General features: G+C 44.7%; 1 protein-coding gene across 5 annotated transcripts in view; it reads left to right on the top strand.

The window, feature by feature from the left end:
- PIGN (phosphatidylinositol glycan anchor biosynthesis class N) overlaps nucleotides 1-22,563 on the top strand; it is a 503,276-nt gene that overhangs the window by 130,447 nt on the left and 350,266 nt on the right. For all 5 annotated transcript variants that reach the window (XM_069730623.1, XM_069730624.1, XM_069730625.1 and 2 more), the window contains exons 11-12: nucleotides 15,639-15,731; nucleotides 17,738-17,793. In XM_069730623.1, coding sequence (XP_069586724.1) covers nucleotides 15,639-15,731; nucleotides 17,738-17,793 — 149 coding nt within the window. The remainder of the gene's footprint in view (nucleotides 1-15,638; nucleotides 15,732-17,737; nucleotides 17,794-22,563) is intronic.

Genomic DNA, 22,563 nt, shown 5'->3' with positions numbered 1-22,563 from the left:
ACATATGCACTGCACATGCCCATCAATCACACCCTCGCAGCGAAAATATATGAGACAACGAGGGGGGTTGTGTCGGGCAGGGCGGACGCACAGGCAGCCAACCAATGATGTCAGAAGACGGGCAGCGCTACCAAGGGTGGTGCTGCGTACCATTAGAAAGGAAAGTCACACCTCAGGGACAGTGGAATGGTCTCAATGAAACACATTTTGTACGTGTTGAGTTCCACGTTGGCAAGGAGAAAAAGTCAGCCACCTTGTACAAATGCAGCATTACTGCTGTACAAGGTGGCTGTTATACATAGAAACACCTTGGGGTGGGTGGCAGGGTCCCTTTAATTTCAGTTCATGTGCCTGCGTGGCGTTTGCAGGTCACGTTGCTGGCTACACAGCAGGGGAACAGCTGGCGGTGCTGAACCCCACTAACACATTGGCTGGTGTTTTTCTCTGTGCAGCTAGCAGTTCCGGGCAAAAACTGGCGGTGTTAGAGCCCAGGGTCAGCAGGAGGAGGAGAGGAGCAGAGTGTAGGCCGAAGCCTGCACTGGTGGCAGGTTTTGTTCTGTTGTGCCAACGTGGCTTGTGCTGGACACGTTGCTGACTACACAGCAGGGGAACAGCTGGCGGTGCTGAACCCCACTGACACATCAGCTAATGTTTTTTCTGTGTAGACAACACTTCCAGGTGGCAACTGACAGTGTTGAAACCCAGGGAATCAAAGAGGAGCAGAGTGTAGGCCGAAGCCTGCAGTGGAGCAAGTTGAAAGGGAACCTTTAACCCCCCCCCCCAGGCATTTGTTGCTGAAAGCGCCATCTTGTACAGCAGTAATACTGCACATGGAAAATGGTGGCTCCTAAAATTATGCTCCTTGCAAACGCTGAAGTACACACTCATATAATGTGTCCCCTCACACCGTCAAACCGTCACGGAAGTGGGACTTTCCTTTGTAATGTGACATTCCAACCCCCTTGGTGCCGTGCGCCACCTCCTCAACGTTGTTTGGTTCTGTCACGGAGCCCGCGCTGTAATGTTATCCCTTGGCCATGCACAGTTAGCGGTGCCCGTCTTCTGACATCATTTAGGTGTCAGGCTGGCAGTGCCTGTGCGTCAAAGCTGCTCGAGATACAACCTCGCAGTGTCAAATAATGTAATCCCACTGCGGGCCAGGGATCCATGGGCATGCGCAGTGCATATCATCGCCTCTCACTCACCTCCTTCCTGCTTCTTCAGACTGTGTGGCGTCACGGCCGTGGCATGCTATTAGGGATCAGTTGACGCCGCCTAGTCTGAAGAAGCGTGAAGAAGGGGAGTGAGAGGCTAGTATATGCACTGCGCATGGCCATGGATACCAGGCCCACTGTGGGATCACATTAGACGACACTGCGAGGTGTCATTTCGGGTAGCGTGGACGCACAGGCGCAGCCAGGACGACAACAAATGATTTCAGAGGACGGGCAGCGCAAACTGTGCATGGCCAAGGGATAACAGAACAGCGCAGGCTCCGTGACAGCTTAAAACAACGCTGAGGAGGCAGCGCACGGTGCCAAGGGGGTAGGAATGACGGCTGTGCTGCGTCACATTATGAAGGAAAGTTCCAGCTCCGGGACGGTATAACGGTATCAGTGAACACATTTTATAAGTGTTAACTTCTGCGTGTGCAAGGAGCTAAACTAAAAGAGCTACCTTTTCCTTGTGCAACATTACTGCTGCACAAGATGGCTCTTTCAGTAACAAACGCCGAGGGGGGGGGACAGGTTCCCTTACATTTAGGTTGTTGTGCCAGCGTGGCGGTCGCAGGACACATTGCCGGCTACACAGCTGGGGATCAGCTGACGTTATTGAAACCAAATAACACTGGGTCGTATGTTTTGACTGTGCAGCCTGCACTTCTGAGCCGCAACTGGCGGTGTTGGAGCCCAGGAATAGCAGTTCAGGTGGTAGAAAGATGAACACATCAGGAGACCTGGATGACACCCAATTACTTAATCAGGCAGAGGAGTGGCAAATTCCTGCGAGATCCAGGCCTGGTTCATTTTCAGGAAAGTAAGCCGGTCAGCGTTATCGGAGGATAGTCGCATGCGACGGTCTGTTAGTACACCACCTGCGGCACTAAAGACACGTTCCGATAAGACACTAGCCGCAGGGCAAGCCAGCACCTCCAATGCATACTGGCTTAGCTCTGGCCATGTATCCAGCTTAGAGACCCAAAACTTGAACGGGGAAGAGCCGTCTGGGAGTACACTAAGAGGGCAAGCCATGTAGTCTGTCACCATCTGACGGAACCGTTGCCTCCTGCTGACTGGAGCCGCCGGTGATGGTGTAGACATTTGGGGCGGGCACACAAAAGTTTTCCACAGTTGTGCCATACTTGGCTTGCCTTGGGCAGAGGCACTGCTTCTGCTCCCTCTTTGTGCAGAGCCTCCTCCACTGCCTTGACGCACTGAGCTGCTTTGTAAAGCACTAGCAGCACTCCTCTCAGTTGGACTGGAGAAGATGATGGAATTCACCAGTGTGTCGTGGTACTCCCGCATTTTACGTTCCCGTGTCAACGCCGGGATGAGGTTTTGGACATTGTCACGGTAGCGAGGATCGAGGAGGGCGTACACCCAATAATCAGGCACGTTGAGAATGTGGTCGATGCGGCGGTCGTCTCTCAGGCACTGCAACATGAAATCAACCACGTGCTGCAGACTGTCAACTGGCCCAGAAACGCTGTCCCCTGCTTGAGACATGATCTCTGCCCGCTCTTCATCACCCCACCCTCGCTGTACACACTGACCACTGGACAATGGTGTAACTCCCTCCTCTGGACGTAGCTCTTCCTCGTCCATTGACTCCTCCTCATCCTCCTCACAAAGGGTCCCCTGCCGACCCCTTTGTGAGGAACCAAGTGGTGCTGACTGTCCAGAAGCTGATGGAAAAGGTGACTCCTCATCCTCCACCTCTTCCACATCATCCCTTATCCCTTGCAGGGTTTCTTGAAGCAAGCAGATAAGGGGGACAGTCATGCTGACTAGTGCATCATCTGCACTTGCCATCCGCGTGGAATAATCGAAAGGACGCAAAACCTGGCAGACGTCCGTCATAGTGGCCCACTCTGTGGTTGTGAAGTCTGATCGGCGCTGACTGCGACTTTTTTGCGCCTGATGCAGCTGGTACTCCATTACTGCTTGCTGCTGCTCACACAACCGCTCCAACATATGTAACGTGGAATTCACCTGGTAGGTAGGTCACATATGATGCGATGTTCAGGAAGGCGAAACCGACGCTGCAGAGCAGCAATGCGGGATCTTGCCAAGCTGGAACGCCGCAAGTGAGCACACTCTAGGCGGGCCTTGTGCAGAAGTGCATCAAGATCCGGATAGTCCCTCAGAAAACTCTGCACAACCAAATTGAGCACATGTGCCAGACATGGGATGTGAGTGAGGTTGCCAAGGGCTAAAGCTGCCACCAGATTTCGGCCATTGTCACACACTACCATGCCTGGCTGGAGATTCGCTGGCACAAACCACACATCGCTCTCCTGCTTTAGGGCATTCCAGAGTTCCTGCGCTGTGTGGCTTCGATTCCCCAAAGAAACTTATTTCAAGACGGCCTGCTGACGTTTGGCCACGGCTGTGCTCATGTCAGTCGTAACAGGTAAAAGTTCACTGTTCCATGTGGAGGTGGACTGTGACGGATCCTGCAGCGATGAATCTGAGGAACTTGTGTAAGAGGAGGAGTCAATGCGTACAGACTGGATTCCTGCAATCCTTGGAGTGGGCAGGACACGTCCTGCGCCACTCGCACGGTCTGTACCCGGCTCAACAACATTAACCCAATGGGCAGTGTCGGAAAGGTATCGCCCCTGTCCATGTTGACTGGTCCACGCATCGGTGGTGAGGTGGACCTTGCTACTGACGGCGTTCAGTAGCGCGTGTTTTATTTGTCCCTCCACATGCTTGTGCAGGGCAGGGACAGCTTGCCTGCTGAAGTAAAAGCGGCTGGGCACCTTGTACTGTGGGACTGCCAATGCCATCAAGTCACGGAAGCTGTCAGTCTCCACCAGCCTGAATGAGAGCATTTCCAGCGACAGAAGTTTGGCAATGCCTGCATTCAGAGCCTGTGCTCGGGGGTGGTTTGCCGAGAATGCCCGCCTTTTCTCCCATGCCTGTACTACCGATGGCTGTAGACTAGGCTGGGAGTGTGAGGATGACTGGGAATGTGGTGCTGTGGGTGGAATTACACTAGGTCTCTGGACAACAGTGCCAGAGGTTCTTCCATGGCGATCCGGGGAGGACGCCAAACCAGCTGTGCGTGAGCTGGAGGAAGAGGCAACACGAGCTGAAGAGGTGGTAGCTGCCGCTGTTGGTTGGCCTAGGTCTTCAGTGTGTTTTTGTAACTCCACCGCGTGCCTGGTCCGCACATGTTTCCACATATTTGTGGTATTGAGGTTGCTGACACTTTTACCTCTTTTGACTTTCTGATGACACAGCTTGCATTTGACAAAACAAATGTCATCTGCAACTGTGTCAAAAAAGGACCAGGCACTGCAAGTCTTGGGAGCGCCCTTTTTGGCTTTTGAAAGAGACAGGCTCCTAACGGGTGCCAAAGTGGAGGCTACAGGCTCCGCAGTCTTCCCCCTCCCTCTCCCTCTTTGGCCCGTTAGGGGAATCTCTTCCTCTGAGCTGCTCCCACCACCTTCCTGTTCCTCACGCCACGATGGGTCAAGGACCTCATCATCTCCACTACCCTCTGCCACCAACTGCTCCTCCTGGGTAGTCTCGGCAGCACAGTACGCACCAGAAAGCGGCACCTGAGTTTCATCATCAGATGCGTACTGCGCTGTGGTCACAGCAGGCACTGACCCACCCGCCTCTTCAGAGTCAGACAAAGCTGTTGGGCATCACTGCACACTGCCTCTTCTTCCATTTCTCCAATACTGCTTGGCTGGCCCCCTGTTTCCAAGCCAAGAGATTCAGAGAACAGAAGTAGAGACGGCTCCTGTCCTGGGCTCTCTGACTGCCTGGCCAATTTGGCAGGTGGTGAAGAGACAGATGGCTGCTCTCCAGTGGTCTGTGCCTGAGAGGATGTGGCACTAATTGAAGTCGATGCGTTAGCTGCCATCCATCCGACAACGGCTTCAATTTTATCTTCACGCAGCAGCGGTGCACGGCGCTCTCCGACAAAGCTGCGCATGAAGGACTGTTCCCTGCTGAAACTGGGTGATGATGAGTCACCGGTGCCCGCAGCAGGCACAGAATCACCACGTCGTCTCCCTGCTCCTCTCCCTGCTCCACGCCCACGACCCTTACTCCCTGCCCTCTTCATCTTGGTTGACAGATAAAGATAAGCAGAAAAGTACTAAGGCCTTAGTGTGCTTATTCCTGAAATGCTCCTCCTAACAGGTGTAAGAAACACTAATGTTGTAAAGTGTGGACTAGACTTTATTATTGATAAAATGTGGCCTACACAAGTGTTAAGTGGTGTTTGGTGAACTTTATTTTTTTTTTTTTTTGTGCAGATCAGGCTACAGAGCGAGTTTAACTCACACGGAGACCGTGCAGACAGCCGTAAACGGCGCTGCAAGGCTCAAAAACCCTCCTCTAGGTTATCCTATCTAGTGTTTTTCCACTATTTTGCTGGAGACGGGTGGAAAGACACTAATAGGAAATTGTTTATTTTCAACAGGCTGCACTAGTTGAAAAAAAAGGACAAGTTATTTAACGGTATGAGGCAGTGACAAACCCTGAGCTGAATACAACGGGCTGTGGCTGCACACAGACTACAGGGCGAGCTGCGCTCACACGGAGACCGTGCAGACAGCCGTAAACAGCGCTGCAAGGCCCAAAAACCCTCCTCTAGGTTATCCTATCTAGTGTTTTTCCACTATTTTGCTGGAGACGGGTGGAAAGACACTAATAGGAAATTGTTTACAAAATTTTCAACAGGCTGCACTAGTTGAAAAAAAAGGACAAGTTATTTAACGGTATGAGGCAGTGACAAACCCTGAGCTGAATACAACGGGCTGTGGCTGCACACAGACTACAGGGCGAGCTGCGCTCACACGGAGACCGTGCAGACAGCCGTAAACGGCGCTTCAAGGCCCAAAAAACCCCCTCTAGGTTATCCTATGTAGTGTTTTTCCACTATTTGGCTGGAGACGGGTGGAAAGACACTAATAGGAAATTTTAGAAAAAATGTGCAGCAGGCTGCACTATGAGCAAAAAAGGACAATGGATAGAACTGTGTGAGGCAGTGTAAACCCCTCCTGAGCTGAATACAACCGGGTATATGGCTGCACACAGACTACAGAGTGAGCTGCACACACACACACACACACAGAGACCTTGCAGAACTCTGTTAAAACAGCGCTGCAAGGCAAGAGCAAGGTGAACTGAACAGTGAACACAGCGTTTGCTAAATTAGCCTTGGAAAAGCAAAATAAAGCAATTAGCTATCTCAACTGGCCCTCAGTTAGAACACAGCGTCCTGTCCCTAACTGAAATCACAGCAGAGTGAGCGCAAAATGGCGACAGCGTTTTTTATAGTGCAGAGTGACATCATTTCAGCAGCCAATCACAGCCTTGCCAGTACTTACATGCCCACCATGCTAAACAGGATGTGCCCACACTTCCATTCATTCCTCATTGGCTGCTGCGTGCAGTTTGAATTCTGGGAACTTCCGATTCCGGTATCCGATACGCGGGAAGTATCGGAATTCGATATCGGAATTCCGATACCGCATGTATCGGCCGATACCCGATACTTGCGGTATCGGAATGCTCAACACTACTGCTGAATGTGGAAATACCCCTTATGTGGCTGTACAGTACTGCTTAGCCATACGGCGAGACTCAAGAGGGACAGAATGCTTTGATGCTTGGAAGACCAATTTTTCCTAGAATTGTTTGCAGACTCCATTTGATAGAAGAGCAGAATCCCCCCTCAGGTGACCCAATATTGGAAACTATACCCCTTTGGAAATTTATCTGCAGGTTAGCGACGATTTGACTCTGTGGGTGTTTTCCAGAAAGAAACAGCTGTGAATATTGCTGAGTGAAACTTGCCTATCTGGCACTGTAGTGCCCAGTACATTATGTCCAGCTCGTTCATCTGGAGACACACACCCTGTAAATTAAGCGGGCTCTCCTCGCTACAGAAATGCCAAACGTGTATACTAAGTGTGTATTAGGCACACTGGGGTGCAGAATGGAGGGGGACTTTCGAGTGCAGAATTTGCTGAATTTTTTTGGGCTGGTGAGGAGCCATTTCGCTTTTCCAGAGCCTTTGTATTACCAGTAATGTGGAAGCCACCTATATTTCCGTTAGACACAAAAGAGAATGGTAAAACCAAAAACACTCAGTTTGAAAAAATGTTTGCAGTAATCCGCAAGTGCTAGTAAAAGATGTAAATAACAGGGTATTTGGCTGATACGTTTTTTGCAAAAAATGTATACTAAGCTGCTCTACCAATCTTCACGGTATACCCATATCAGAGCAGTCCTAACTAATGTATGCAATCCCTATCTGATGTATTTAAAAACCTAATCATCTGTATATTACCTGTGTGAACAGGGTTCAGAGAGGAAAAATCCATGTGTGCATACAGGACAGAACAGCTTTTGTGCAGCTAGCCCAAGAGGAGTGGTGGAACTCCCCAGTCTTGTAGACACAAGAGAACAATCATGGAAACAGGAACACATGGGCTACTTGCACAGTGAACAAGTCTGTAAGAACATGTTCACACACCACCAAGAAACCTGAAGACACAAAAGAGAATGGTAAAACCAAAAACACTCAGTTTGAAAAAATGTTTGCAGTAATCCGCAAGTGCTAGTAAAAGATGTAAATAACAGGGTATTTGGCTGATACGTTTTTTGCAAAAAATGTATACTAAGCTGCTCTACCAATCTTCACGGTATACCCATATCAGAGCAGTCCTAACTAATGTATGCAATCCCTATCTGATGTATTTAAAAACCTAATCATCTGTATATTACCTGTGTGAACAGGGTTCAGAGAGGAAAAATCCATGTGTGCATACAGGACAGAACAGCTTTTGTGCAGCTAGCCCAAGAGGAGTGGTGGAACTCCCCAGTCTTGTAGACACAAGAGAACAATCATGGAAACAGGAACACATGGGCTACTTGCACAGTGAACAAGTCTGTAAGAAAAGTACTAGCACTTGCGGATTACTGCAAACATTTTTTCAAACTGAGTGTTTTTGGTTTTACCATTCTCTTTTGTGTCTTCAGGTTTCTTGGTGGTGTGTGAACATGTTCTTACAGACTTGTTCACTGTGCAAGTAGCCCATGTGTTCCTGTTTCTATATTTCCGTTAACAGAGTGGGGACTTTCTTTTTCTGTGGATTAAGTTGAATCTTTTGGGAACATTTTACGTAACATTTTTTAACACATGCTTCTCTCTGATTACTTACATCGGAGTTTCCATCTAAATCTCCAAGTGACGTGATTCAGATGAAACCACAGACTGATCAAATCATTATAATGAGGTAGCAGAGTTACTCTGGACTCTATTCAGCTGTGTCCTTCTTTTCAAAAGTGTACAAAACTGTGGCCTGACTGTGCTATTATGCACTTTTAAAAAGACTGACATCACATGATCAGAGACCAGACAGTGTCTACAGTGTCCCCATCAACCTGATTATAAGGCTATATTCACACTTAGCGGTTTTTACCGCGGAACCGCCGCGATTTTGATGCTGCGGGTCCGCAGCAGTTTCCATAGCGTTTACAGTAACATGTAAACCCTATGGAAACCGCAAACCGCTGTGCACATGCTGCGGGAAAAACCGCGCAGGAACGCAGCGGTTTACAACCCGCAGCATGTCACTTCTTTGTGCAGAATCGCTGCGATTCTGCACCCATAGGAATACATTGAACCGCTTACTTCCCGCATGGGGCTGTGCCCACGTTGTGGGAAGTAAGCGGATAATGTGCGGTTCCTACCCGGGGTGGAGGAGAGGAGACTCTCCTCCAGGCCCTGGGAACCATATTTGGGGTTAAAAAATAAAAAATCTGGTTATACTCACCCTCTGATGTCCGGAGCTCCTGGGCGCTGCACGCGGCTGTCCGGTCAGAGTTGCTGTGCGACCAGGACCTGCGGTGACGTCGCGGTCACATGACCGTGACGTCACGAAGGGTCCTTCTCGCACAGCATCTCTGGAACCGGACCGCCGGGTGCAGCGCCGAGGGATCGGGACGTCAGAGGGTGAGTATAACCAATTTTTATTATTTTTAACATTACTATTGATGCTGCATATGCAGCATCAATAGTATAGGTGGAAACCCGCAGCGGAAAACGCGGAACAAACCGCGATAAATCTGCAGGGAGAACCGCAGTTGTTTTGCCCTGCAGAGTTATCAAATCCGCTGCGGGAAAACCCGCAGAGGGACGCCGCAAGGTGTGAACATAGCCTAAGGCTATGTTCACACATAGCGTCCTGTCCCTGCGGGTTTTCCCGCAGCGGATTTGATAAATCTGCAGGGCAAACCCGCTGCAGTTAGCCCTGCAGATTTATTGCGGTTTGTCCTGCGGGTTCTGCTGCGGGATTTTACCCCTTCTATTGATGCTGCATATGCAGCAATATGCAGCATCAATAGTAATGTTAAAAATAATAAAATCATGATATACTCACCCTCTGACGTCCCGATCTCCTCGGCGCTGCAGGCGGTGGTCCGGTTCCAAAGATGCTGTGCGAGAAGGACCTTCATGACGTCACGGTCATGTGACCGCGACGTCACCGCAGGTCCTGGTCACATAGCAAACCTGAGACCGGACGGCCGCGTGCAGCGCTGAGACTTCAGAGGGTGAGTATATCATGATTTTTTATTTTACATTTTTTTTTTTTTTACTCAAATATGGTTCTTGGGGCCTGGAGGAGAGTCTCCTCTCCTCCACCCCGGGTACCACCCGCACATTATCCGCTTACTTCCCGCATGGTGGGCACAGCCCCATGCGGGAAGTAAGCGGATCAATGCATTTCTATGGGTGCAGAATCGCTGCGATTCTGCACAAAGAAGTGACATGCTGCGGGTTGTAAACCGCTGCGTTCCCACGCGGTTTTTCCCGCAGCATGTGCACAGCGGTTTGCGGTTTCCATAGGGTTTACATGTTACTGTAAACGCTATGGAAACTGCTGCGGACCCGTTGCTGCAAAATCGCCGCGGTTCCGCGGTAAAAACCGCAATGTGTGAACATAGCCTAAAAGATGTTTTTTTTTTGTTTTTGTGTCAAAAATAAGTTTTTGCTTTGTTCTATATTTTGAGAACTATAATTTTTCTATATTTCTGCCAAAAGGGTCATGTGAGTTCTTGTTTTTTTGTGGGACGATTTGATGTTTTTATTGGTATTATTTTTGTGTAAATAATATTTTTTATGATGCAGTGATCAAAGAAAGTAAAAGTTGTAACAGTTTTATAGATGGTTCTGGACGCGGTGATTCCAAATGCATCTACGGTACTTTTTTTGTTTATTTTTACATAAAAAAAACATATTTATGGGTGTAATGTTTTTTCTTTGTTTTATTTTTAAATATTTTTACTTTTTACTTAGTCTTTCTATGGGTCTTTAACTTGTTTCACTCTGTTTCTTTCATATCTGTCAGTGTTACACTGACAAAAGCCTTTTAGACTATGCTCTCAGTATGGTCTAGCAGGCTTGCTGTAGCTGGCAGACCTGGAGGTCTACCTTGTTTGCCACGACGCTGATCGAGCCCTCACAATGACGTCTTGAGTTCGTCAATCAGATGGGGGAGTTAGCCTGCAGTGTACATGCTCATTTTATCATTTACATGCTACCAGTTTTTCTGCACCATAATTTAGAATTCCCTTATTATTTAACCTCCTGGATGTAGATGACTGGTGATAAAACCTGTAATCTACTGCATCATGTCTTAGTCTCTGACTACTGTGCATGTCTCATGGAATATACGGTAGTTGCTGATGTGCATAAGAGGTTACTGAATGTGAAACTGGGGCTTTGTACTGTAAAAGTATAACTGGTATAACAATGTGGAACATGTTGTTACCTTATTAATAAATAATAATCTCTCTGCCGATTTACTCTGGATGGATTCTGTAAAATGCACGTTATGATTTTTGCTATGCTTACATTGGAGATTTTGGATTTAGCAGAACCGACATATGCTTCTATTAAAAGATTTAGTGTGTAACAAGGGAATGTTGCTTTCTTAGCATATACAGTTAGCAGAATTGATGGATGAAGTAAATGGGAATTTTATGTGTTTCTTACAAGTATCAATAATCAGTATATTTCATTTAGTTAGTTCTTTTGTGATTTGCCATGTTTAACCTCTTCACTCCCGCGCCTATTTTTATCTTCATAACCAGGCCAAATTTTAAAAATTCTGACCAGTGTCACTTTATTGGTAGTAACTCTGGATTAGATTATTACCGTCGATCAGAGAGCTGCAGTTCCCACTCTGTCAGATGTCAGCATGAGCTAGCAGCTGTGACCGGCGGTAAACAGGCGACAACTGATGAGACAGTACTACTTCCACCAGCCTACACTTGCTGTCGCTGTTAACAGCGAGAGCCGGTGTCGCTGATGGCAGTATTCATCAGCCGGCTCCTGTGCTATAAATAAATAAATAATAATAAACAATGACGGCTATTCTATTTTTGATAACCGGCGCTGGCAAAACTAACAGCTGTGGGATGCAACTTTCAGCTGTCATCTTTATCTTGGCTGGTAATCAAGAATAGAGGGGTCCCCACGCCATTTAAGAGAAAAGTTATTTAAATAAAAAAAATAACAGCGTGAGGTCCCCCCTATTTTTGACAACCAGCCAACTTAAAGCAGACAGCTGTGGGCTGGTATTATGAGGCTGGTAATAGGCTATGGATATTGACTCCCCTCCCCCAACCTAAAAATAGCAGCCTGCAGCTGCCCGAAAAAAAGCGCATCTATTAGATGCGCCAATGCTGGCACTTTGCCCGACTCTTCCCACTTGCCCTGGTGCGGTGGCAAATGGGGTAATATTTGTGGAGTTGATGTCAGCTGTTTTATGGCTGCTGACATCAAGCTCACAGGATGGTAATGGAGAGGCTTTTAAAATACTCCCCCATTACTAACCCCATAGGTTGATTGGGGCTTGTAGTCCCTTCACTTCAGTATCTTTTGCACCTCCTTCAAAAAGACATCAAAGGAAGCAGTACTGCAGTTACTTACTATTTTTTTTGCATCGCTGCTCTACTCTGAGAGAGGTGAATGCAGCACCTGCACTCTGCTTCTGTCTCCGCTGCTGCTGTAGCTTTTGTGAAGCAAAATGTCATAAGGCGGCAGAGATAGAAGCTGTGAATGACCTCTCCGCTGCCCCGTGATGATAATTCATTTGAAGGTGATGATAACATCTGTGGAGCAGCGCTGGTGTCACCCATTGCTTCTATCTATTCCCCCTGCTGATGTTTTCTTTCACAGAAGCTACAGTGGCAAAGAAGACAGAAAAAGGGAACCAGCGCTGCACTCACATCCGAGAGCTCACTCCTCTCAAATAAAATACCACAGGAAGTAAACAACAAAAACAAAAAAAAAACACTTATGGATTAGCTACATGTGAAAAGTGTACGCTATTGTGTAATAAAGCATATTAAAAAAAGTGGTTAGAGTGTAAGGATAAATAATTAGAAAATACATATTATGTGTTGTACCCAGAGGCAAAACTAGGGTTTTTTGCTAGGGAGTGCAAAAAATCTGAGTGAGCCCCGAACCAGATAATCTTGACTACAGTTAAAGTGGCGCACCCTAATTATGAGGGGTTGAGACACTGTTTCTCAAGGTAGACACAGGAATGTTTCTTGTGTTGAATCACCTGCTGGCTTATTATGGACGGCATAAACCATGGCAGGGTTCAGCAAAATAAACACCCTTCCTGGCGTAATGGTCAAACAAAATGAACAAAATGATAACGTACAACAACGTCAAATTGTCTGAGGGTTTTACCTGCTCAGACCACCAGGTGTATTCAGCTCCATCTGGAGCCACCATTTGTAGACTTGCTCTCTCCAAAAAAACACCATAAATAAATGATGAATAATGAGTATTATAAAAAAAAAAAAAAAAAAAACATAAAAGTACACACATTTGGTATTGCTGCGTGAAAAAGAGGCAACAAACAATGCTTGATCATCATACCGCCAAACAAAAAGTGGAATAAAACACGATCAAAAAGACGAATGTAAATAGAAATGGTACCCCTGATGCCATCATCTTGTCCCCCAAAAATCAAGCTGCCATACAGCTCCATCAGCCGAAAACTAAAAAAGTTATAGCTCTCAGAATAAAGCGTTGCAAAAATATTAAATATATTAATATTAAAATAGTTTTTATTGTGTAAAAGCGCCAAAACAGCAAAAAACGATATAAATGTGGTATCACTGTAATCGCACTGACCCGAAGAATAAAGCAGCCTTATCAATTTTACCACAGGTGGAACGGCATAAAAAAAAAACAAAAAACAATTCCTGCATTGTTGGTTTTGTTTATTCTGCCTCACAAAAATCGGAATAGAAAGCGATCAAAAAACGTCATGTGTCCGAAATTGGTACCAATAAAAACATCAGCTCGTCCTGCAAAAAAGCAAGACCTCACATGACTATGTTGGCCCAAATATGGAAAAATTATAGCTCTCAAAATGTGGTGATGAAAAAACTCCACTTCATATAGTTTTTGAAAAAATAGCGTCTTTTACTGAATGGATTTATGCACTCGATTCATTGAGCTCCTCATCTTGTCTTCTCCATTTCTGGGTAAGATGTGGTGACTGCCTAATAATACACCTCCTGACTATAGGGGGCACTCGCATACACATTACTGGGGTTTTGCAGACATGTATCTAGATTATAATGCTATCCCCTTTGTCTCTAAAAATTGTCATCACCATGCTGGTGTAATAATTACTGTGGAGTCCTATTTTTGTCTAATATGTCTTGTTACCACAATTTTATAATTTTTTGGCTATGTTGCCTATTACCGTAATAAAAATTATCTTTTTAAACCAATATACTCTGATCTTCTTGCTCCTGAATATATAATATGCTTTGGAGTGATTTTTTTCTGTGTGATGCTGTGGCACTAACTGGTATTTAGTCCCACAATCCAACATGTTACTGGGCAGTGTATTGTGTATAAAGTGATACTGGTCAGAATTGTAAAATGTGGCCAAGTCATGAAGGTGAAAACAGGCTCGGGGCTTAAGGTTATTAACCCCTTTCTGACCTTGGACGGGATAGTACGTCCGAGGTCAGAACCCCCACTTTGATGCGGGCTCCGGCGGTGAGCCCGCATCAAAGCCGGGACATGTCAGCTGTTTTGAATAGCTGACATGTGCCCGCAATAGCGGCGAGTGAAATTGCGATTCACCCGCCGCTTTTAACTAGTTAAATGCCGCTGTCAAATGCAGACAGCGGCATTTAACTGGCGCTTCCGGCCACCAGGCCGAAAATGAGTGCATCGCCGACCCCGTAACATGATCAGAGGTCAGCGATGCTTCTGCATAGTAACCATAGAGGTCCTTGAGACCTCTATGGTTACTGATGCCAGTTTGCTGTGAGCACCACCCTGTGGTCAGCGCTCATAGCAAGCCTGCAATTCAGCTACATAGCAGCGATCTGATGAGAGCCGATTGAGTTGTGCTAGCTTCTAGCCTCCTATGGAGGCTATTGAAGCATGGCAAAAGTTAAAAAAAAAAAAGTAAAAATGTGAAAAAAAAAAAAAAAAAAAATGTAAAAGTTTAAATCACCCCCCTTTCGCCCCATTCAAAATAAAACGTAAAAAAAAAAAAATCAAACCTACACATATTTGGTATCGCCGCGTTCAGAATCGCCCGATCTATCAATAAAAAAAAGCATTAAAAAAAAGCATTAACCTGATCGCTAAACAGCGTAGCGAGAAAAAAATTTGAAACACCAGAATTACGTTTTTTTGGTCACTGCAACATTGCATTAAAATGCAATACCGGGTGATCAAAAGAACGTATCTGCACAAAAATGGTATCAATAAAAACGCCAGCTCGGCACGCAATTAATAAGCCCTCAACTGACTGCAATGGAGACGCTACGGGTATAGGAAAATGGTGCAATTTTTTTTTTCTTAGCAAAGTTTGTAATTATTTTTCACCACTTAGATAAAAGAGAACCTAGGCATGTTTGGTGTCTATGAATTCGTAATGACCTGGAGAATCAGAATATCAGGTCAGTTTTAGCAATTAGTGAAGCTAGCAAAAAAGCCAAACAAAAAACAAGTGCAGGATTGCACTTTTTTGCAATTTCACCACACTTCGAATTATTTTCCGGTTTTCTAGTACCCGACATGGTAGAACCAACGATGACGTTCAAAAGTACAACTCGTCCCGCAAAAAATAAGCCCTCACATGGCCAAATTGATGGAAAAATAAAAAAGTTATGGCTCTGGGAAGGAGGGGAGTAAAAAACGAACACGGAAAAGCGGAAAATCCCAAGGTCATGAAGGGGTTAATGTAAGTTATGGTTTCAGACCTATGCATCCATTTAATGTTTTAGATCTTTTTTTTCTTTCTTGTGCTTGATTCCATTATAAAACCTTGCTGGTTGCTTTACTGTCTAAGCAGTGTGATTAATGAAGTGAACTGTTATTGCTTGCAGGGAATTTTGCCTGTGGAGTATATTAACAGCAGCAATCTCTTTAAAGCAGAGAGCATGCTTACCAATGCTCTGCAGATTCTGGAGCAGTTCAAGGTAAGCAAATATTCTAAGACATATGCCAATAAGAAGGTGTTAATCTTAACAAATGCCATCGGCATACCCTTTCTCCTATGTAAAGCTTCTTCTGCATGTCACTCATGACTTGCCTTTGGTACAAAGAATGAAAAATAATTGCATTACATTAAATAATGTATCTACACAGTGAAATAGTTGTTCATTTCATCCAGAAAGATGGTTAAAAAAAGTTGACTAAAATTCTGTCATGAGAACACTTGAAGGAGTTGTTCCACAAACAAAGTACATTTTAATCAATTGATTGTGGAATATTAATAAATTCCACTACTGTGTGTGTTTTAAAAATGTTCCTGTGCTGAGATAATCTTATAAATGTGCTCCTGCTGTGTACTGTGTAATTTGCTGTGTCCGACCATGTATGGGTGCTGCAGCTCATGGTGATGAATATACTGGTGACACAGTAAGCCATTTGTTTGTGTAAGTGAACACGTTTCCTTGCCTTTTTGTTTTCTCACAGTAGCAAGTGTTTCTGCCCTTTAACCAGTATTGGGAGTTCATCCTAAATCAAGTTAGTTACATACAACCTCTGGTTCCCACTTTAACTGTTATGTCACTGACTTTGATATAAGCCCCCGATGTATCCTGAAAGATAAGAAAAAGAGGTTAGATTATACTCACCTGGGGGGCGGTCCGGTCCGATGGGAGTCGCAGTCCAGGGCCTCCCATCTTCATAGGATGACGTCCTCTTCTTGTTTTCACGCTGCTGCGCAGGCGTACTTTCTGTCCTGTTGAGGGCAGAGCAAAGTACTGCAGTGTGCAGGTGCTGAGCCTCTCTGACCTTTACCTGCGCACTGCAGTACTTTGCTCTTCCCTCAACAGGGCAGACAAAGTACGCCTGCGCTGGAGCCGCAGCGTGAATACAAGCAGAGGACGTCATCTTAAGAAGATGGGAGGCGCCGGACCGGACCGCGACGCCCATCGGACCGGACCACAGCGGGACCGTCCCTGGGTGAGTATAATCTAACCTCTTGTTCTCATCTTTCAGGTTACATCGGGGGCTTATCTACAGCATTACAGAATGCTGTAGATAAGCTCCTGATGCCGATGGGGTTAGCTCATCTTCCATTTTGGGGGTGACAGGTTCCCTTTAATCTTTTAATCTCATATGTGACAGGGCGTTTAGTTGTTATGGATTGTAATTTTGTGACGCATGTCACAGAGGTATGTGTGTATGTATATATATATATATATATATATATATATATATATATATATATATGTGTATATATATATATATATATATATATATATATATATATATATATATATATATATATATATATATATATATATGTGTATATATATATATATATATATATATATATATATATGTACATACATACACACTACTTACTGTAAGTAAAGGCAGTATGACAAAGGGAAGCCAGAGACTAAGTCCAATACACGAGCCGAGGTCAGGAGTGCCAGAGAGACAAAACAGATACTGGGAGCAGGCACAAGCAAAGTCAGATCACAAGCAAAGGGTCAGAGTCTGGGAAGAGAATCAAGTCAAGCAGGGTCAGGCGCAGAGGGATAAGTGTTCCACAGGCAACAGTAAGTGTACGATTGACACTGGGGGAAGGAACTAACATGCTTACGTAGATGCCTGATTAAGGAAAAAGAACACAGGGGATTGCAGCACAGACCCAGCACAGACTAACAGCCCCGACACAAAGTAACAAAAAGACAGAAACAGAGTGGAAATCATGACAAATTTAATTTACAGTGTTTTGTAAAGTCTTTTATGTTAGTTTTTTTTTCATGCATGAAAAAGTCTCTCATTAAGATTTAGTCCTGTACATAAAATAAAAGCAAAAATCTGATTTATTTCCATGGGCAATATCTGTGTATATTATGCTTTAATAACTTTTTTTCCCTTACGGTGTGTAAATTTCAGGTTAGTTTGTGTCTCTAAAATATAATCTTTGCTTCTGTGAAAAGTGCTTTTACTTTTTTTTCTTTAGGTCAAAATGGCACAGAAAAAACAAACTACATTGTCATTCCTGTTTTTACCTTTTAGGTAGGTGATATGGTTTTCATTTTTGCCATGAATATTATAGTGATACATTTGATTTTACATATGTACAAGTACACAATTAATTTCATTGTTTTAGTTTCTGAAAAAAATATTTTTGTTATACTTCAATACTCAAGAGTTTTTAAAAAATGGCCAGAAAGTAGGGAATGTAATTAAAATAAACGAGTTATACTTGTCCTGTAAATCCTCCACCAGTCTGGTGGTCCTGGCAGTCCTTGTTTGTGGGTCTACAATTACGAAGTTCAGATTTCCTTTCATGACCACTACAGCTAATCTGCTCATGGCCATTGAGGACTGTAATTGGAAGCAGCAGTCTTTTGAGTGGTTTTGGAAAACTAATGTGGACCAGTAGACTGGCAGTGCTAGAGTGGCAGGGAATTTAATGGTCAATCATAGTTATTTTAAAGAAGCCCACCAGAGATTGTTTTATTTATTTATACTGCAAGTAGTCTCACACTTTATATTATTCAGCTGGTATTCGCTTATCTAGATATTCCTCTCTATCAGATTCCTTGTGTTCAGTTGGGTTATATGATCTGTCTGGATTACATGCCTTTTATTTACCTAAAGGAGTGGGGGTCACCATCTACTATATAATTGTCTAAGGGGTACTTCCTTCTGTCTGTCTTTCTGTCCCGGAAATCCGGCGTCGCTGATTGGTCTCGCCAGCTGCCTGTCCTGGCTGCCGCGACCAATCAGCGACGGGCACAGTCCGGCCGAGAATTAGTCCCTCCCTACTTCCGTCCAGTCAGTGCCTGGCGCCCGCATACTCCCCTCCAGTCAGCGCTCGCACAGGGTTAATGCCAGCGTTAATGGACCGCATTATGCCGCGAGTAACGCACTCCGTTAACGCTGCTATTAACCCTGTGTGTCTTCAACTTTTTACTATTGATGCTGCCTATGCAGCATCAATAGTAAAAAGATGTCATGTTAAAAATAATAAAAAAACAAAAAACCTGCTATTCTCACCTTCTGTCGTCCGGTGAGGCGCGCGCGGCTGCCGCCATCTTCCGTTGCCAGAGATGCATTGCGAAATTACCCAGAAGACTTAGCGGTCTCACGAGACCGCTAAGTCATCTGGATAATTTCGCAATGCATCCTGGGAACGGAAGATGGCGGCAGCCACGTGCGCATCGGCACAGCTTCGCTGGATCCCGGCGGATGAGTATGTAACTATTTTTTATTTTAATTTTAAGGGATATGGTGCCCACACTGCTGTATACTACATGGGCTGTGTTACATACCGCGTGGCTGCTATATACTACCTGGCCAGTGTTAGATACTATGTGGGCTGTGTTATATACTGCGTGGGCTGTGCTATGTATTACGAGGCCAGTGTTATATACTGCGTGGTTTGTGTTATATACTACATTGCCTGTGTTATATACTACGTGGCTGCTATATACTGCGTTGGCTGTGTTATATACTACGTGGGCTGTGTTATATACTACGTGGGCTGTGTTATATACTACATGGGCTGTGTTATATACTACGTGGGCTGTGTTATATACTGCGTGGGCTGTGTTATATATTGCGTGGGCTGTGCTATATATTACGTGGCCAGTGTTATATACTGCGTGGGCAGTGTTATATACTGTTTAGGCATAGCACAGGCAACGTAGTATTTGTCTGCTATATACTGCATGGCTCCTATATACTACGTGGCCTGTGCTATGTACTATGTGCCTGCTATATACATACATATTCTAAAATACCCAATGCATTAGAATCGGGCCACCATATAGTCTCTTATGAACTTCCTGTGTGATAAAACTACATGGACTTGACCACATAACTTATTCATGGGAAAGCAGAAAATTCTATCACTGTTACTGATGATGATTGGACTGCTTCTGTTACACACAGCTTTCAACACTGTATACTTCTGATTTCCTGGATTAAAATATAGAGGATAGAATAAGAGCAGTGTCCTCCCAGCAGATAGAGATGTTACTGATCCAAATGTGCCCATGTGACGCTGCGCTGATGAATCATGGGATTAATAATAAAACGTGGAGGAATAAAAGGTATGGTAAAAATCAAGATGGAGTCTGAAGAAAAGCAAAAACTAGTGTGGACTTAAGGGAGATAAATATGCCATATATAACAGAAGTGCAGGGCATGGCAATCAGGTTGGGGGTGCAGCAAGGAAAAGGAAAGTCACTGGAGTGCTTTAGTGCTGTCTCTGGCTTTCAAGCCTTATTAGAAACGTGGAGAACCTCTCTAAGCTTATTTGTAGACTATACTTTCCATAAGTCCAGAAAAGAATAGCAGTTATGGAAACATTGTAGCACAGCTGCTTTTGGCTGTTTCTACAGCCTATCCTCTAGTGGTCGGTCCTGGGTTGGCCTTACGCCTTGTTCGTCTGCCGACTTCCCTATAAACAAGCACATGACTTCCCAGCTCAGCCGAGTGTGCATGTTTCCTCATGGGGAGAGTGGAGTAACCTGCTCTCAGACATCCGTGGCAGTACCTGAACCTACTTTCCACTGCCATCTTGCCCCCTTCGGTACACCCACTTTTTCAACTGTTTTGCAAGCATGGTGCTAATGTTTGTGCAAATTGTAGCTTTTTTGGCTTTAAGTTTTGCAAAAACTGGCTAAAGCTACTTCTTGCATGTTGGCTAGTATTTCCCTGTAAAGATGAGTTGTTCTTTCATCTGTAACCGCATATAAAACCTGTTGGCATGATCATCAGACCCCATCACCATGCATGTCATTTGTTGAGGAGAAGGGGTTTAGGATTCATTTCAAGAAGGTCAAAATGGGGTCCGCAGCAGAATATCTGTATTAATGACTATCACCGACCTTGTAGGACATTTATTTTTTATAGATATAGTCTCATTGTCCTCATTCAAGAAGTTATTTTGATCTCCAGATTTTAGGCATTTCCCGGACACTTGGAACAACGGTGACTATAATATATTGGCCTTTGTTATCCAGTTCTACAGATCTGTGACAGGAAATTCTGCCTTGTTCCACAGAATGGGAGACTGACAGCTGTGTGACAACCCTTGTGGGAGTTGTAACAGGCTTCATGTTGGTTGTCACTCAGATGTCAAAGGAAGCTAAATAATCATAAAGTGTCTAAGTGAACTTTCTGCCAGCCTGACATAAGCAGACGTCTTACCCATATTCCCTGTATTTATTGCACATGAATTGGTCGCGTGAAGGGAACCTGTCAGAAGCTTTTTGCTTTCTAATATGAGCGCAGCACGATGTGGGGGCTGAGACCACCCAGACCACTGATTGGCAGCCTTCTGGTCTGCATGCTGTCACTTTTATACAATAACTGTTTTCTTTGCTGCAGACTAGTACTGCTCTGAATGCTGAGCTCTTACAACCCACCCATACATCTGATTGGCAGCTTTTTGTGTACACTGTCCATAGGCAGGAAAGCTGTTAATCAATGGTGAAGGCGGAGTTACATAGAACAGTTGACTAGGAGGTACAAGACACCTATATTGATAATCTCCTGCTGATAAAACACCTATTTTATTGCACCAGCAACACAAAGCCTAGTAAGTGACACATTACTGGGCTCGGGCTCTCGGCGCCTATATCTTGTTGCTCTCAGATTACATAGAAAAAAAACTTGCTGAAGGATTCCCTTTAAGGGTAAATACTCTTAAAGATGTTGTCACCTTTCAGAAGAGTTTTTCCTATATGTTCCCTTAGTAGGATATAAAAAAAGAAGTTGTGCGTTATTTGTCCTGTCTGGGTTCAGCACTGATACTTGCTCAATGTCTGACATCACGTCGGCAGCGCTGCAGACAGTTGAGCACAGCAGCTCTGCCAATGTGGTCGACACGAGCCACAGAATGATATGGCATCCATTTAGCGAGTTCAACGGCTTGTGCCATCTACGTGGGTAAAGATGACACCAAGACTTAGCGCTGAACCCGGGCAGGATAATTAAAGCACAATTAATTTTTATTTTTTTTGCTACGAACACAAAAAAAAAAATCTATTTCTTCAGGGTATTCCATGCCTTTTACTCATCTCTTACACCTGTGTATTCCCACTCTGTAGCTCTGACATATAAGCGGATTTCTATATCTGGACAATCACTATTTCTTATTACCGTAATTCTTTTCATACAGTTCCCCACCTTGGGTCTTCACCCTACAATCATGTCTTAGTATTTCACTCCCAAATGGTCATATATTTTTTTTATGTGACCTGATAATTTCTTCATATGCCCTGTGTGTAACTCCTGTTGCTGCTCAGTACTGATTCTAATTTTTATATCATACCATTACTTACAGGATCCCGCATTTTTCCCTGTTGAGTGATTAATTTGTTATTTATTATATGTGTCTAGTATTTCTAATAAATATTACATTATTATTGAATTTTCATTCTATTGGTCTATGTGTTCAGTGGTTACGCAATTACCATAATTTTGCAATATATACTGATAGTGACAGGTAGTTAGTTGCTAGTGATCGTAACCATAGATAGCTAAGGTCCTGCAATGCCTGCAGATGAGGAAAGGGAAATAGCTGGTGATGAGCGAGTACTCGTTGCTCGGGTTTTCCTGAGCACGCTTGGGTGACCTCCGAGTATTTGTTAGTGTTCGGAGATGTAGTTTTCATCGCCGCAGCTGAATGATTTACAGCTACTAGCCAGCTTGATCACATGTGGGGATCCCCTAGCAACCAGACAACCCCCACATGTACTCAGGCTGGCTAGAAGCTGTAAATCATTCAGTTGAGGCGATGAAAACTTAATCTCCGAACACTAACAAACA

Source organism: Ranitomeya imitator, chromosome 6 (assembly GCF_032444005.1).
Source record: "Ranitomeya imitator isolate aRanImi1 chromosome 6, aRanImi1.pri, whole genome shotgun sequence".
Classification (NCBI taxonomy): domain Eukaryota; kingdom Metazoa; phylum Chordata; class Amphibia; order Anura; family Dendrobatidae; genus Ranitomeya; species Ranitomeya imitator.
This window is presented reverse-complemented; position numbering and strand designations above follow the sequence as displayed.